This window comes from Monomorium pharaonis, chromosome 10 (assembly GCF_013373865.1).
Source record: "Monomorium pharaonis isolate MP-MQ-018 chromosome 10, ASM1337386v2, whole genome shotgun sequence".
Lineage (NCBI taxonomy): Eukaryota > Metazoa > Arthropoda > Insecta > Hymenoptera > Formicidae > Monomorium > Monomorium pharaonis.
In genome coordinates this window covers 9,029,453-9,046,395 of record NC_050476.1, presented here as the reverse complement: position 1 = coordinate 9,046,395, position 16,943 = coordinate 9,029,453, and the positions used below count along the sequence as shown (strand labels likewise).

General features: G+C 40.3%; 4 protein-coding genes across 4 annotated transcripts; 1 reads left to right on the top strand and 3 right to left on the bottom strand.

Annotated features, from left to right (window-relative positions):
- Positions 1-712: 712 nt before the first annotated feature.
- On the bottom strand, positions 713-4,339 carry LOC118647744. The gene has a single exon (XM_036293183.1). The coding sequence runs from the start codon at positions 4,337-4,339 to the stop codon at positions 713-715; it is 3,627 nt and encodes a 1,208-aa protein (XP_036149076.1).
- A 1,506-nt stretch (positions 4,340-5,845) lies between these two features.
- On the bottom strand, positions 5,846-7,123 carry LOC118647743. The gene is made up of 4 exons (XM_036293182.1): positions 7,105-7,123; positions 6,760-7,015; positions 6,437-6,654; positions 5,846-6,144 (listed from the first exon to the last, which is right to left on the bottom strand). The coding sequence occupies exons 1-4, from the start codon at positions 7,121-7,123 to the stop codon at positions 5,846-5,848; spliced, it is 792 nt and encodes a 263-aa protein (XP_036149075.1).
- On the top strand, positions 6,938-9,900 carry LOC118647771. Its single transcript, XM_036293252.1, has 2 exons — positions 6,938-8,019; positions 8,072-9,900. Exons 1-2 carry the CDS (start codon positions 7,531-7,533, stop codon positions 8,132-8,134), a joined length of 552 nt encoding a protein of 183 aa, XP_036149145.1. The 5' UTR covers positions 6,938-7,530; the 3' UTR covers positions 8,135-9,900.
- Positions 9,901-15,259: 5,359 nt separating this feature from the next.
- Positions 15,260-15,946, bottom strand: LOC118647742. Its single transcript, XM_036293181.1, has one exon. It carries the CDS (start codon positions 15,944-15,946, stop codon positions 15,260-15,262), a length of 687 nt encoding a protein of 228 aa, XP_036149074.1.
- Positions 15,947-16,943: the final 997 nt, after the last annotated feature.

Genomic DNA, 16,943 nt, shown 5'->3' with positions numbered 1-16,943 from the left:
CGAGATCTTCCTTGGCGACAACCCCTTCCGCTTGGTATAATTTTTACGCATTGCGATTCGATGATGAACCGCGAATTGACGTGCTTTGACTTGAAGAAGGGCGCCGTATGGACCAATAAGCGATTTGGGTGATGGTCTTAGCGGGGACGGGAGAAGAGTGTTTCCGCGAACACGTTTCTTCATGTTTTCTCGCGTGCCGCCAGGAAGTCTTTGACGTAGATACGGTGGGACAAGCAAATTTACGATCTGCATTGTCCTGTGACACCTGTCACATAGTTTAAGTTATTTATCGATGTTTTTTGGACGGATCGGGGGGCACCACCCGGATCCGCTGCGTGACATACGCTTGGGGTCCGTAGACCTGCGTCACGTCTTAATGGTATCGTATATGCGTGCACGACTTCGCATCGGAACATCCTCCCCCCGTTGAGAGCGGATGCGATCAACTGATCTTTGCGTAGCTTAAACACACGGCTGCGCCTAAGGATGGTACCTCCTTGAGCCGGTGTGCGACGACGCTTAGAGGTCTCGGCCTTGAGTCGCTTAAGTTACGCATTGAAGCTGTTTAATGCAGACATATTTCCCAGTACACGACAACGCCTGGGGAGTTATGCCCGGGGTCGGTACGTGACGACGCTTAGGAGGTCTCGGCCTCTGAGTCACATGGGCTCTGCGCTTCATTTCTGACTAATATATATTACGAAATGTGGTGTTATGCCTTGTCGACTGGTAGGGGGCACAGATATTTCACTGCCCTGTTCACATTACCGTTCGTCGTTTTAACGGTGACGCTTCGCGTTATTCCGTCTTCGCCTGGATGCGTCTCCGTGACCCGGCCCATTTTCCATTGTGTGCACGGCAGATTTCTGTCTTTGATGAGCACGACATCTCCAAGGTTTAGACTTGGTCCGTCCTTGGCCCATTTAGCGCGTGCCTGGAGCTCGTTCAGGTACTCCAAGTGCCATCGCGCCCAGAAGTCTTGGCGCATCTTACTCACGTGTTGCCAAGCTGTCAGCCTATTCACTGGAACACACGTTAAATCTCCCTCCGGGAGGGTGGTTAATGGTCTACCGATTAAGTAATGAGCTGGGGTTAACACTAATAGATCATTCGGATCTGAAGATAAAGACGTGATTGGGCGTGAATTTAAGATGCCTTCCACCTCGTTAGCGAAGGTATTCAATTGCTCGAACGTAAACAGTGACTCCCCCACCACTCGTTTCAGATGGTGTTTGAAAAGTTTCACCATGGACTCCCAGAGGCCCCCGAAGTGCGGAGCCGCCGGCGGAATGAAGTGCCAGGTGATCTTATGTTCAAGCGCGAACTTATCTACCGCGTTCTTGTGTATTTCCGAATTTAGACACGCGTATATTTCTCTTAACTGACCTTGTGCGCCCGTGAAGTTGGTCCCATTATCCGAGTATATATGCTCTGGGCATCCTCGCCTCGCGATGAACCGTCGCAACGAGGCGATGAATCCGTCTGTCGTTAGGTCGCTCACGACCTCTAAGTGCACGGCCTTTACCGTCAGGCATACAAATACGCATATATATACTTTAACGCGTACTCGATTACGATGTTTTCTTTCTTTGATATAAAACGGACCACAGAAATCAACTCCGGTATATGTGAACGGGACCGACTTGCGTATTCGCGTCGATGGTAAATCGCCCATCTTGTATTCCGCGGCGTCGGCTCGAAATCGGGTGCATCGTACGCACGTTCGAATGATTTTTCGTACCTGATTCCGCCCGTCGGTCACCCAGAATTTTTGTCGCATATGATGTAGCGTGTTCTGAATGCCGACGTGATGGTATCTTTCGTGTATCTCGCGTATAATTAAATCCGTCACATGGTGACGGCTCGGAATCAGTATTGGATGTTTTTGCGCGTAGGTCATATCGGACATCCGTAGACGTCCGCCGACGCGAAGTATACCTTCATTATCAAGAAACGGATTTAAATTTACGATCCTGCCACGCGTTGCAATGTTCGTCCGTTTTAATTCTTTAATTTCGTTTGGAAACCTCGACGCTTGAATGATCTTTAAGATGTGTTTTTCGGCTTCGTCGATTTCCGTTAAACACAAAGGCCCGTTGTATGCATTATTAGGCCGGAACCGTCGACAGTAAGCCATAATTCTCGTTAGTTTGACGTACGACGAGTATTTTCCGAATAAGTCGGGTTCGGTGCTCATTGTTATCAGACATGCGGTCTTCCTTAATTCAGGTAGCTCGACTGACTGTATGACGTCATTAGGCCATTCGTTTTCGTTTCGTCTTAACCATTCCGGTCCCTCAAACCATTGCTGATTTCGTGAGAACTCGTGCGGTAATTGTCCTCTCGATAGCGCGTCGGCAGGATTATCCCTTGTTCGTACGTGTCGCCATTCGTGTGGATTCTTAACGTCTTGAATTTCCGTCACGCGATTTGCTACAAAGGTATTTAACAGATGCGGAGACGTTCTTATCCATTGTAGCACAATTGTCGAATCGGACCAAAAGATCGTTTTAGCCGGTTTGATGTTTAGTGCGCGGGCTGCCTCGCGATAGAGACGCACCAGCAGTACCGCGCCATTAAGTTCAAGTCGCGGTATAGTGATCGTTTTAAGGGGCGCGACGCGTGATTTTGCGCACAGAAGATTGACAATCACCCGTTCGTTTTTGACCGCGCGTATGTAAATGCACGCTCCGTAACCGTTCATACTGGCGTCGCAGAAGCCGTGTATCTGGATGTCTTGTGGATTCGCGGTCAATACTCTTCGATCGAATGATGCGTGATTTAGTAGCTCGAGCTGACGAGCGAATTCTGTCCACGCCGTGTATATGCTCTGCGGTAGTGACTCGTCCCACTTTAACTGACTTCGCCAAACGTCTTGCATCAATTTTTTCGCATACAGTATAACGGGCCCGAGTAAGCCTAGCGGATCGTATATTTTCGATATTTCGGCCAGTATAATCCGTTTCGTTAAGTTTTTAGTAATTTTGATCTCGCGTACCGAATATCGAATTCTATCTTCTCCCGCGGACCATATTATACCGAGCGTTCGAAGCGACGGGTCCTTGTCGAAAACGAAATTAGCGTGTAACGCATTATCCATTAGATCGTGTACGGCGCGTTTATCGTTGGATGCCCATTGTCGTATGTTGATACCCCCTGCATTGAGCAGCGCGATGATCTCATCTCGAATTTCCCGTGCTTCGTCGAGAGTTTCGGCTCCCGTTAACAAGTCGTCGACGTATAGATGAGTCTTTAAAACTTCGGCGGCTCTCGGATAGGCCTTACGTTCATCGTCGGCTAGTTGATGTATCGTACGGATCGCTAAGTACGGCGAGGACGATACGCCGAACGTGAGGGTATTGAATTGAAGGGTTTTTACGTTATCGTTAATACGCCATAAAATTCGCTGGTATCGACGATCGTCCTCGTGTAACAGTACTTGTAAATACATTTTTTCAATATCAGCAACGAGAACGCAGGCGTATGTCCGAAACCGTATTAAGTGCGCAAATAGCTTATCTTGTAACGTGGGTCCTACTCGCAATGTATCATTAAGAGAGAAACCGCTGCTCGTTTTCGCGGAAGCATCGAATACTAATCGTATCTTGGTTGTATTACTCGTTTCCTTAACCACCGCGTGGTGTGGCATGTAATATCCGTCATCGTTCGGACTCTCTACTACGGATAGATAATTCGATCTAATATATTCATCTATCACCCGCGTGTACTCGTTCTTTAAGTTCGCGTTTCCCTCCAATTTTCGCTCGAGCGATAACAAACGTTTGAGCGCGTTGTGCCGCGAGTCACCGAGACGGTTACCTGAGCCGTCAAAGGGCAACCGTACTATATATTTCCCGCTGGCGTCACGAGACGTTGTTTCCCGATAATGTATTTCGCATTTATCCTGCTCGTTAAATCCCGTGTGGTCCGTTATCTCTTCCGTTATCCAGAATTTCTCTAATAGTTTCCCTAACGTCGTCAAATGAGATTCTTCGCGTCGCGTCGTTTCTACTGGGCTTTGCCCGCCGGCAACGATCCATCCAAGGCGCGTTTTCTGCAGATATAAATCGTACTCGCTACGCGACAAGTTGATCTGCCCGACGGAAAATAACGACAAGGTTGCCCCAGAACCGATTAGAAGTTCGATCGAACGCGGCAGATGGAATTCTGGGTCGGCCAACCGAATATTCGCCGGAATTTTAATCGTATTTCGCGGGAAGACCTCGGATGGTGTCAGATCCGAAATAGACGGTATCGTCAAACATCTCAACGTTTTACTGAAGTTATCGTATATGGACCCTATAATGACCTGCACGATTCCTCGCGACACGGTATTCATCGTATTAATCGCGCCTATGACCGTCGATTGCGCGGTTACCTGTAACCGTAGGCGTCTTACCACGCGTTCCGATATAAAATTAGCCGTCGCGCCCGTATCCAATAAAGCCCGGCATTTGACGCGTTCGTTGTTAGGTCCGTGGATATAAATCAAAGCACTCGTAAGCAACTGGGGCGTCGTATCGCGCGACAAGGCCGCCAAAGTCGTCTCGCGTGGTTCGACGGCCTCGGTTAGTCACGCCGTCGTGGCGTCTTCGGCCTTAGACGCGCTCGGGCCTTTCGTAGACGTGTATCCATCAATGTGCAATAGTGTGTTGTGCGGTTTATGACAAATCGTGCACTTGGAGAATTTGCATGCCTGATCTCGATGTGACCGCATGCAATTATAGCACAATCTCGCGTTCCTTACAATCTCGAGACGTTTAGGCGCCGGCAATTGCTTGAACGTATCGCACATGAAGAGCGGATGTCGACCGACCTTGCATGCAACGCATTTACGCGCGGTGTTCAACGCAAATGCCTTATTCGCGCCGTGTTTTCGCTTACTCGAGCCTTCTCCCGACGTCTTAGGTGATTCCAACGTTTTCGCTCTTTCTCGTTTGGATGCGTTTACCGCGGTCTTATATATGAATTCGTATAATTGATCGGGACCCGGAATCTCGTCCCTTCCAAGAGTGGCGTCCCACTTATCCGCCGTCGCCTTCGGTAATTTATTTTCTAACAGATATACCACGATCTCTGGGGTGACGGAGACCCCTAAGGCGCTCAGTGTCGCGACATGTTGTTGCATATCGTCCGCGAGTCGAGATAGACTGTTCGTCGCTTCTCTTTCCACCGGATGCAAATTTATCATCGACGATATATGCTTCGATATCAAGATCCGTTTTACCTCGTACGCGCGTTCTAACAATTCCCACGCCGTAGCGAAGCTCGTGCCGTCGACCGCAAAGATCTTGATTTTATTAGCGGCGTCCCCGGTGAGCGCCGATTTTAGATAGTTTAATTTGTCGACGTCCGATAAGTCTGTTTCCGAACCGATTAAATTATCAAAGTCCTTTTTGAAGGACAGCCACCTTTCATAGCTGCCGTCGAATGTTGGTAACGTCGATTCCGGTAATTTGACTCGTCGTCTTTTCGCGGCCGTCGCATGCGCGTCGTCGTTTAATTGAGTCCTAATGCTCGATGGATCACTATCCGTACGCGTTAGTGGGTTTATGATATTCTCAATTTTACCCATAAGACTATAAAAGCGCTCTTGAATGCCTTCAAACTCGGCCTGATGTGTGTCGTCCGAGTCTAGCACCGCGAGTTCGTCATTGTAATCTTCGAATGCACGATGTAATTCGTTTAAACGACCGGCTCGCAATTTTAATGTAGCGTTATCTAGGTTACCTTTATCTACTAGGTTCGCCAGAATGGTGATTTGAGACTTCAAGGACTTTCTCTTCTGTACGAGAAGCTTGATTCTATCGGCCATTTTGTCGAGTATAAGAACGAACGACTTACTTCAAGTCGGTTTGACTCGCGTGTTACCCGTCGCTTGAATCCGTCCGCTTCGATGCTCGACGTCTCCCGTCGAAAGACCCTTCGCGTGAATTTGTCCTTGAACTCTGACCGCCCGGCCCTGACCGCTCGGCCGCTTCGCTTCGTTGTCTGACGCTTCTGATGACGTGGTGAGTTCCGAAGACCTCACAGGAGGCACCAAAATGTTCTGTGGAAAACTGGTGGCGTTGCACACTGACACGCACACCGCGGCTTCGCGTAAGGTCCTTGTGGTTAAAGGGTTTGTGGTCAATAAGATCAATACTGTATTTATACCAGATCACAGTTTATTACGTTTCAAATTCGTATAATCGTTCGCATTCGCGCACAATTCGTATAATCGTTCGCATTCGCGCACAATTCGTATAATCGTTCGCATTCGCGCACAATTCGTATAATCGTTCGCATTCGCGCACTAGATCGAGAACTGAGTGTTCGCATTCGCATGTAAGACCGAGAACTTATTGTTCGCGTGGCAACGCATCTACTCAGACTGCTCGAGAGCCTGACGAGATCTTCCTTGGCGACAACCCCTTCCGCTTGGTATAATTTTTACGCATTGCGATTCGATGATGAACCGCGAATTGACGTGCTTTGACTTGAAGAAGGGCACCGTATGGACCAATAAGCGATTTGGGTGATGGTCTTAGCGGGGACGGGAGAAGAGTGTTTCCGCGAACACGTTTCTTCATGTTTTCTCGCGTGCCGCCAGGAAGTCTTTGACGTAGATACGGTGGGACAAGCAAATTTACGATCTGCATTGTCCTGTGACACCTGTCACATAGTTTAAGTTATTTATCGATGTTTTTTGGACGGATCGGGGGGCACCACCCGGATCCGCTGCGTGACATACGCTTGGGGTCCGTAGACCTGCGTCACGTCTTAATGGTATCGTATATGCGTGCACGACTTCGCATCGGAACAGCTGCTGTGGCTGCTCTGGCTGCTCTGGTGGCTGCTCTGGCTGCTCTGGTTGCACCAGCTCCAGCTGCTGCTGCTGCTCCTTCTGCTTTTGCAGCTCTCCATAAAGGAAGTCCAACTTCTGTTTGGACTTCCTCTTGGTGCTGCTGCTGCTGTTGTTGTTGCTGCAATAGCTGTTGCAGCATTTGCTGCATAGATGCAGCTTCCTCAGATTCTGTAATATAAAAGAAATATACAATATGATATAAAAGAAAACATTATGATAATTTAAGAAAGAGAATAATAAATTGATTTATTACTCACGGGACAAACTGTGCGCCATGGCGGTTGCTTGCGAAATGTGCGAAACGGCAGAGCTATGTAAACAATTGAAAATCTCGAATGCACGTGTTGCGCCGCGCGCCGGGCGCCGCTCGCCGGGCCCACGCGGCTGATTCTTCATTGTGTGAGTGCGAGCCGCGTTTGTCGTTTGACTGTGTGCGGAGAGCACGATATCACGATTTATTTATTACTTGATTTCACGGTGTTAATGTATTATTTTTATGCGATTGAGTGTTAACGTTTTGAACGTAAGTGCATTTTACAAACAACGTTACATTGAGAAAGCTGAAAGTTTCGATTGTGAATCAGTAAGAAACTTTTATATATTTTTCTCTTATTTATTCTCCTTCTTTTCATTTTTTCTTTTCTTTGATTCTTCGTTTGATTTCTTTCTTGTTGTCAATAAAAATGGGCGAGCCATTAGAGAAGAAAAATAAGCGAAGCTTTCAAGAAGCTTGGTTTAGCGATACTCAATATAAATTTTGGATACGCAAAGTACCATTGAATGACGAGCTTTATCATTGCACTGTATGTAAGAAAAATTTGTCTTGTAATGCACGTATTTCAAGACATGCAAATTCTACGCCTCACAAAGAAAATCTGCAAAAAGCTACATTTTCTTTAACAAAAAATGACGATATAAATGAAACTATTTCTCAGACAAAACAAAAATTTCGACAAGAATGGTTAGATATTGAATTGTTTAAACCATGGTTACGTGAAGCATCACATGATAAAACATTATTTTTTTGCGAATTTTGTGAAAAATACATGGATGCTAGGTTGTCACACATTTATCGTCATGCAGATTCCGCAGTGCACTTAAAAATTGCTGCAGATAGAAATAAAGAAAGAAAGGAAACAGACGAAGATATTAATATTACGGACGAATCGCTTTGGTCGTTTGATGAGCGAAAGAAAACAGCAGAAATTAAATACGCTGCATTTATTGCCGAAAAAAATATTTCTCATCAAACGGCAAAAGATATTCTCTCATTTTTCCAAGAGATAGGAAAAAATTCTAAAGATTAGAAGCCATGAGCATGAGTCGGACTAAGTGTAACAAAATTATTTCAAACGTACTATGTCCAGTTGAAACCGATCGTGTTGTTGACATTCTGCAAAATAATAAACTTACGATTTTTATTGATGAAACGTCTGATATTACAAATCAAAAATGGATGACGTTTCATAGTCGGTATGTTGATCCTGAAACATTAGATGTTCGCTCGCAATTAATTAAATTGATGCAAGAAATTGCAACGCAGAAAAGTTATTTGAGGCGTTTAGAAATGTTATGTATAAATTACAAATTCCATTTTTAAACATTGTTGCCTTATCATGTGATAATGCATCCGTAATGACAGGCAAAAATTCATCTTTTAAAACAAAGCTTGGGAACATTTGTAAAAATGTTTTTACATTGTCTTGCCCATGTCATTCCGCCGCGTTAGTTGCACATGCTGCATGCAATAAGATTCCAGACTATTGCGAGGAATTTATTAAAAAAATAGCAACTTTTATTAACAATAGTCCCAAGCGATCTGCTATTTTTCAAGAATTTTGTGAATGTTTTCAGGAAACAAACGCAAAATTCTAAAATTATCCGATACACGATGGCTTTCTCGGCATTTGTGTATTGACAGACTTTTGGAATATTGAGATACTATTGAGCTGTTTTTACAAGAAACTGTTATAAATGAAAAGATAAAGACTGGCGAATATTTATTAAATATTGTTGCGCCGGAACGTCGAAAGACACTCCCGCACTCACACACACACTCGCGTCAAGAAAATCAAAACGTCTATGGAACTCAAAAAGCTTTATTGCAACAGAGAAAGCGCGTGACACGTCCTCCTCGGCAGGAGTCCGACGTTAAACTGTCTACAATATTTGTTTACAAAATATTTCCCGGCAACCAGCCGTTTAATTCATTTATTTAAATAACAAATTCTTCCGGCAACCGGCCGATCGAAAATATCGATCGGTCCGTCAGCTGACTGGCGCTTCAGGGATGTATCGGGCGACACGCGGCACGCAACAATATTATGCAAAAACTTGATGTAAAAGCATATTTATTATTTCTAAAACATATTTTACATTTTTTTAATATGTTTAATGCATTTTTTCAAGCAGTAGAAACGAGAATACATCTATTGCAACCGAAATCACTTCAGTTCCTAATCATGATTTGTAAACCTTTTATGAAAACAGAGTTTTTTAAATCTGTAAATATTAATTTCGAATTTTCTAAAACAGATTATCACAAATCATTAAATGAAATATATTTAGGAACTGAATGTGAAAAATATCTTAATGAATTAATTAGAAAAGGACACGTAGATGTAGTTGCAAATGTTCGACAAAACTGTTTGCAATTTTACATTACTGCTGCTCAAGACATTTCAAAGAAATTACCAATAAACGACTCATTTTTGTAAAAATTGAAAGTTTTTGAAGTAGAGACAACATTACGTGATCGTAATAGAGAAACTTCATTTAATGATGTTTCTTTTGTTGCTCAAACTTTTATCGGGTTTGACGACAATGCATTAAAAAAAGAATGGTTTGCTTTACAAGATTTTACAGAAGCAGAAAAAGATAATTTGACAATGTTAAATTTTGATGAAATGTGGAAAAAAATTTTCCAACGCCGTAACCAATTTCCAAATTTAAAGTCTCTTGTCAATACTGTTAGATCACTGCCTAATTCGAATGCCGACTCAGAGAGAATCTTTTCCTTTCTACCTGATTTAAAAACAAAAAAACGAAATAAACTTTCGCCTGCAGCAATCAATGCTACTTGTGTCTTGAAATCAGCATTGAAAGCGAGAAAAGAAAATGCTCTCGATATAAAAATTAATGAGAAGCATTTAACTTTAATGTCTACAAATAAATTATATGTTACATGTCCTAAAAGAACCAAATTTCATTTAACATTATATGCTGCAGGTAGTGATGATGATGATAATGTTGATGATGAGATTCATCATCCTTCCACTTCAAATAAACAATAATGATGTTTAAAAATTTGGTCTAAAACACTAGACCTCATATCTATAAATAATAGATATGTTAAATAATTAATTAAAAACTGGTCTAAAACGCTAGACCTCACATCTATGAATAATAGATGTGTTAAATAATTAATTAAAAACTGGTCTAAAACGCTAGACCTCACATCTATGAATAATAGATGTGTTAAATAATTAATTAAAAACTGGTCTAAAATGCTAGACCTCACATCTATGAATAATAGATGTGTTAAATAATTAATTAAAAACTGGTCTAAAATGCTAGACCTCACATCTATGAATAATAGATGTGTTAAATAATTAATTAAAAACTGGTCTAAAATGCTAGACCTCACATCTATGAATAATAGATGTGTTAAATAATTAATTAAAAACTGGTCTAAAATGCTAGACCTCACATCTATGAATAATAGATGTGTTAAATAATTAATTAAAAACTGGTCTAAAATGCTAGACCTCACATCTATGAATAATAGATGTGTTAAATAATTAATTAAAAACTGGTCTAAAATGCTAGACCTCACATCTATGAACAATAGATGTGTTAAATAATTAATTAAAAACTGGTCTAAAACGCTAGACCTCACATCTATGAATAATAGATGTGTTAAGAATATCAAGAAATTAAATGTGGTATAATAGGGCTACTGGCGAAGGTCCACGTAAAAAAACCTAACGCGCTATTAGTGGCACCTCATGGGTAGCGTGGAAGCCACTTAGTAATTAGTAAATAAATGTCATAAATACGCCAACATCGAAAGAAAAATAAGTTAAAATCTCATCGGTGAGAATAATTGCAACATTAGTTGTTAAATTATGATTTAAACTACAGTATTTTCTTTTAATATCAACAGTAATTAATAATAAATACACACAAATTTGTGAAATGTATAAAATTAATATAACGTGTTCATGTTCTTGAAATTAATTCCAAAATAAATTAGACAAGAGAAGTATAAAAATAATTCGCAATTTAACAAAGTAATAAAAATATATACATACATAATAATAGAATACGTGATAAATTCAAGAGTTTTCTGTCTCACATTTATTCCTGAAATGTAGGTTGGATATGAGTTAGTTGAGTTTTAACAGTGACTAAATACTTTGTCGGAGATGAGTTTGTCACGAGTCTTGTTATTATATGTATATGTATTTTTATTATTTTCTTATTTTGTTAAATTGCGGACTACTATCTATATTTCTCTTATTTAATTTACTTTGTAATTAATTTTAAGAATGACACGATCACGTTACGTTAATTTTACATATTTCACGAATTTATGTATGTATTTATAATTACTGAGTATTAATATTTAAAAAAGTTGCAATGTAATTAAGATTTTGACTTATTTTTCATTTGACATGTTGGCGTATTTATTTAATATTTATAGTACATCTGGGGAAACTATACATTAAAAATGATCGAATAACGAAATGTCTATTAACTATTATAGAATTAAGAAATTGGATATAAATATCTTTTGATAACTCGTCAGCTTTTTCTATTTTTAGTTGAATTTAATAATTTATTAAAAATTTTTATTATTACTTAAGGTACATTTATAATTGGTTTTATTATAATTAATTTATTATAATTTAAATAAAACAATAAATTACATTAATGGAAAAAAATTTAATAATTAATAATAATGAATAATATGATCAATGCTATCAATGATTGATATCAATTGATCTGCTTGTTGATCGCGATGCTCGAGATGAGAGGACATGCAAGGGGACGGGGGAAGCATAGGCGCCTTTCGTCAATCCTCAATCGCTGGCCGCTGAACGCACGCTTTCGTGGCAGCCTTGGAGGAAGAGAGACGGACGCCTCTCTCTTTTTAATAACCGAGTAGCGGCAGGCGTAGCGAGAGCGACCGAGCCGGCCCGAGACTCGAGGTACAAACCCGACCGACTCGGGTGCTCGGCGGTGTTCGGCGGTGTTCGGCGGAGCACCCGAGGTGCTCGCGGCCCAAAACTTGCACCACTGGCTATGGGACTGTGTCCGACCGTTTATGCGCGCAATTGGGCCTCACTACCCACTACACTAATCGTATAAGCAGCGCCCTTATCTTGGCTGCTAGCGAGCGCCGATATCAGGCTGCTAGATTTTATAAACATAAAAAATTTAAATTTTTAAATAAATAAATAAATAAAATAAAATAACATGCGGATACTGTAGTCTGCGTTTAATATTATATCTGAAAAATTTCTTTGATACAATTGAACCTATAGTAACATAATAAATCTTAGCTTTCTCTTTTTCGAAATTCTTTTCAAAGATCATGCGACTTACAAATAGCATAAGTATATATAGGTGAGACTCTTAGAGCATCCCTTAGACGTTTTCAAATCTATTTCTGAGCAAGTTTATCCGAAGTCTGTGTGCAGCTAGTTTTCAAGTATGATTAGTAAAAGATATAGTTTTTCCAAAAAATGAGTGATATGGAAATCGAAGTTATCAACATCGCTGATGATGATTACATCGAAGTTATCAACATCGCTGATGATGATTACATCGAAATCATCGACATCGCGGACGATGATGATGAAGTCGAAATTGAAGATGTACATAATGTACATTGTGTAAATAATGTAAATAATGAAGAAAATATAAATATGGATGTAAATATGGATGAACAAATCGACGTTGCTGACATCGTACAACATCAAATGAACGACGAGAATTTTTTTAACATCATCGATGATTTTAATGAAAATGTGCCGGATTTCCACCTTGAGGAGGAACAAGAGGATAACGAGAGCGTGCTGTCTGAAGACAGCAATTACAACAGCGACTGTAGTAATGAGTTCCTGGAAACGCGTGAAAAAGAAACGCGTTTTAATTGCACAACTACGAGCGTTAAACGAAGAAACGAAACATTGTGCTATTTTTTCATATTATAAAACCGAGCAGACATACGGCACAGGCACATACACGGCTTGTGCTGAATGCATGATTAGAGTGGTGTATATGGACGCAGACAAAATGTTCGCCGTCCGTCAACACCTTACGGACAGGTTTACGGCAATTAGCGGCAAATATTGCTCTAATTGTCGTAAACCAGTATACATATTAATTCCATGCAATATGTGTCCGGTCTGCACACATTAAAAAAAAAAATTAAATAAATAAAAAAAAAATAAAAAAAGACTAAGAAAAAACTAAGAAAAAAATTAAAAATAAAATAAAGTTAAAAAAACATACATTTCTTAACAATAGTCACCATTTCCACCACCACTACCACTATTATTGGAGGGGCGCACCGTATAAGAAGAAGAGCTTCAATCTCAGTCAACCATTACAAAAGTTTAATCATCATCACTACAGTCGCTTATTACCGGACGGACAACAAAGGATAACGTTGGCTGCTTGAGTCGATCGGTGGAAGATTTAAAAAAAAAAAAACGTACAAGATGAACTACTACATTCCAATCCAGGAAAACAAAGCTCATGATAAACCGTAAGTATTTATAATTTTAAATTCATAATATTTGTTTTCTATATTTAAAAAAAATTTTTTTCTATAACTCGCTTTATTCTTTTCTACAGAAAATCACAGCCGCGCCATACTCCACGTATCCTAGGGAGGAGGTTTGCTTTGACCACTACAGGGTACAAGTACTTGGAAATGGGGATCAGCGTGGGGTCTGAGCCTTTTGTGGAGATGATTCTTGGCGACAATAAGGGAAATCAGCTAATTTTGCCATATATAACATGGCAAAAATTTATCGAGAGACGTGTGGATATTGAAGAACTTGTACGAGCAACTACACCATCTTCGAGACTTTATATTTGTGATTTAGTAATAGAAATTGTAAACGTACACGATAAAGGTATCATAAAATTAACACTGTGTAATACTTGTATATATATGAAACCATCAACTGTACAACTTTTAATTAATCTCGAACACTGCGCTGAATCTGTATATAATCAATTATATCAAAATACTTATAGTGTAAGCAATAAATATAAGAAGTTTATTACTATTTTGCGTCAAAATTATGTTACTAATAAGTATGATGCTATAAAAATGCTGAATGAAAATTACGATAAAACTTGTATCATAGAACGCGAACTAGTGACTTATGCATCCGATAATATTGTATATGATGCTTTACATAATTAATAAATATGTTTTTGTATAAATGTTAAAAATTATTTAAGAATTATTCCTATCTCCTACCAATTATCCTAATATATAAAATTAATTTAATTTGTTAAATGTAGTTTTTATTAAACGGAGAAAAAAGAAAGGAAAATATGATGAGAAAAATAAAGTAAAAGATTGTATATATATATTTTTTTTTATTTTTTATTATTAGACCACCAATTATACAGTTTAAATACATTCTATAAAGCGCAATTGTTCACATGATTCCGACAACGTAAAGTATGCGTAACATCCATTTTATTTAGAGGTTTTATATCTTCGTAATGCACCTCGATATTTTCGACATTGGCGTCCTCGTCTAGAAGCAAGTCCAACAACCATTATCGTTTCTCACATCCCTTAACGTATATGACGGGTGTTGTTTCATTCCTCATCAGCGCTGCTGTAATTAAGTTTTTAGCCATTCTGTACGGAATCATTCCACCCTCCCATGATATTCCATGATGATGCGTAAGCAACCACGATGCCAAGCGCTTGTCAGCGTTGCTAAGTTGATGCCACGGCATGGGATGTTGAAAAATGTAATGTGAGAGTTCGACGCCATTTTTGAGAGAGGCAAATTCCTTCACGACAAAGCTTCCCCTGGCGATGAAGCCTTGCAGATCCACAAACATTGGTACAGACATGACTGTTATCGTTGAGAAGACTGATCCACATCAATGCGCTATACATTCTTATATCGTCTCAAATGTATTTTTCTGGAGAAAAGTGTGGTGGTGTCGTCGTCGTCATCTTAGGTAATTTTGCGCACAACGTTGGTCAACGGATTGTACTGAACTATGCGATCGTGTATGATGAGACAGTACGCGGTGGTGCTCGCGGGTACGTTCTCTTTACAGTCAAATTCTATACGCACATCTACAGTTGCACTCTTAATCGATTCGTTTTGTCGAGAGCAATCGATAATCACAAACGGACCTTTACAGATCCCATGAGCGAAAAGCCATGCTCAGGTATCTCCCGCTTTCCAGAGCACGCAGCATCGACAGTTTATTTCTCTCATTCAACAGCACATGCGGCATTCGCCATTGTACTTTGAATAATTCAATTTCTGGTTCCTGCGCGGGATCACCGACTAGACAATTATTATCGTTGCGCGCGCGTATTAAGATCAACTCGTGACGAGCGTTAATCACCACGCGTTTGTAATCTTCGCAAAATCCCAGTAACATGTTAAGTGGCACACAAAAATTAAAGTATCCATTCACATGATACCACGGATCCCAACCAGCGTTATTCGCAATTTTGGTTCTGTTAGTTGACATGGTTATATAATTCTTGAGCGTGCTGGTTATTCCAACGTTTCTGTTACGATCAATCTCTACACCGTCAAGTTCATATCGAATCTCATCAAACATAAACGCGATGCAATTATTCCCCAAAGTCACATTAGATCCCGTAACTGTTTTTTTTATCGTAACTTTTCCCTCGATGTATAGAAAACTTTCAGACGGTAACGTGTATAAATCCTGATGTTGTATAGGTATTCTTATCTCATCACTGTGATCAAACGTTGTATTGGCAAACGGATTGTACGTGTGAGTCTCGATCTTGATGATGCGATCATCGAAGATCGGTTCATTCTCGATGTTTAAAATGTCCGTCATTGTCGTACTGCGAATCCCAAAGATTGAAGAAATGCAACGTTTGACGCGGTAAGTTTCTTTTTCTCAGTGCAAACTTCTTTTCTTGATGATTGAAATTTACTACTAAATGTCGGTTTTGTAAACGATGTGTTATCTTTTACGTGCCCGTTCAATACGAGCATCTCACGCTGCGTCTACACAAGCGTTATCGTCGTAGTCGTCGTACGTGCAATCTGACGGTGATTTCTTCTCCTCGAAAATTAAGCAATCGTCCGTGCTGATCGACGACACGTATCATCAAATCCGAAATGCTCCGTGCGGTGATCGGCAGATAAATGATCTGCCTCGGTGTTTCCGAGATCTTATATCCTGGTGCCACGTTCGGAGAAAATTCGTATATTGTATGCACACGCTTGTCATTACTGTATGCGCTCGAGGTCACGTTACATTCTATGCGGATAATGTTTACGTTGATAATGTTAATTGATAAGTCTGATTTGTACCATTTTCGCGGCTTTAATATACGATCTGAAGAAAATCCTAGCAACGATCCAATATTGTTGGGCTAAAATTTATTTTATAGGCGCATATTATCTCGCTCTTCATCGTATTCTTATTCGCGCGAAGTACTATCGGGAAATCCTTCTCACCGCTATCTTTATCGACATCGTTGTCTTCAAGTGGGATGTCATCATGCGATATGTGTGTAAAGCTACCATCGTCTTGTTTTTCATTATCATTAGTTGCATATTCCAGACGTTTCAGCATTTTGTGTTTCAAAAACTTGTTTATGGCTTGCAGTTCGTACGATCCCTCGGGAATCGTAATTTCCACATCTTCTTCATCAAAGTAAAACTTATTATTCGAAGCATTTACATTCGGAATCGTATTGTAAGTCTCAAAGTTCATTAGACCGAGCTCGTAATTGTCATCGCTCAAATCTATAATTGGAAAGTACGTTGTAGTGAGGACGCTATCTTTCCCAGTTAGCGTAAGTATCAACGACATGATTGAAAAA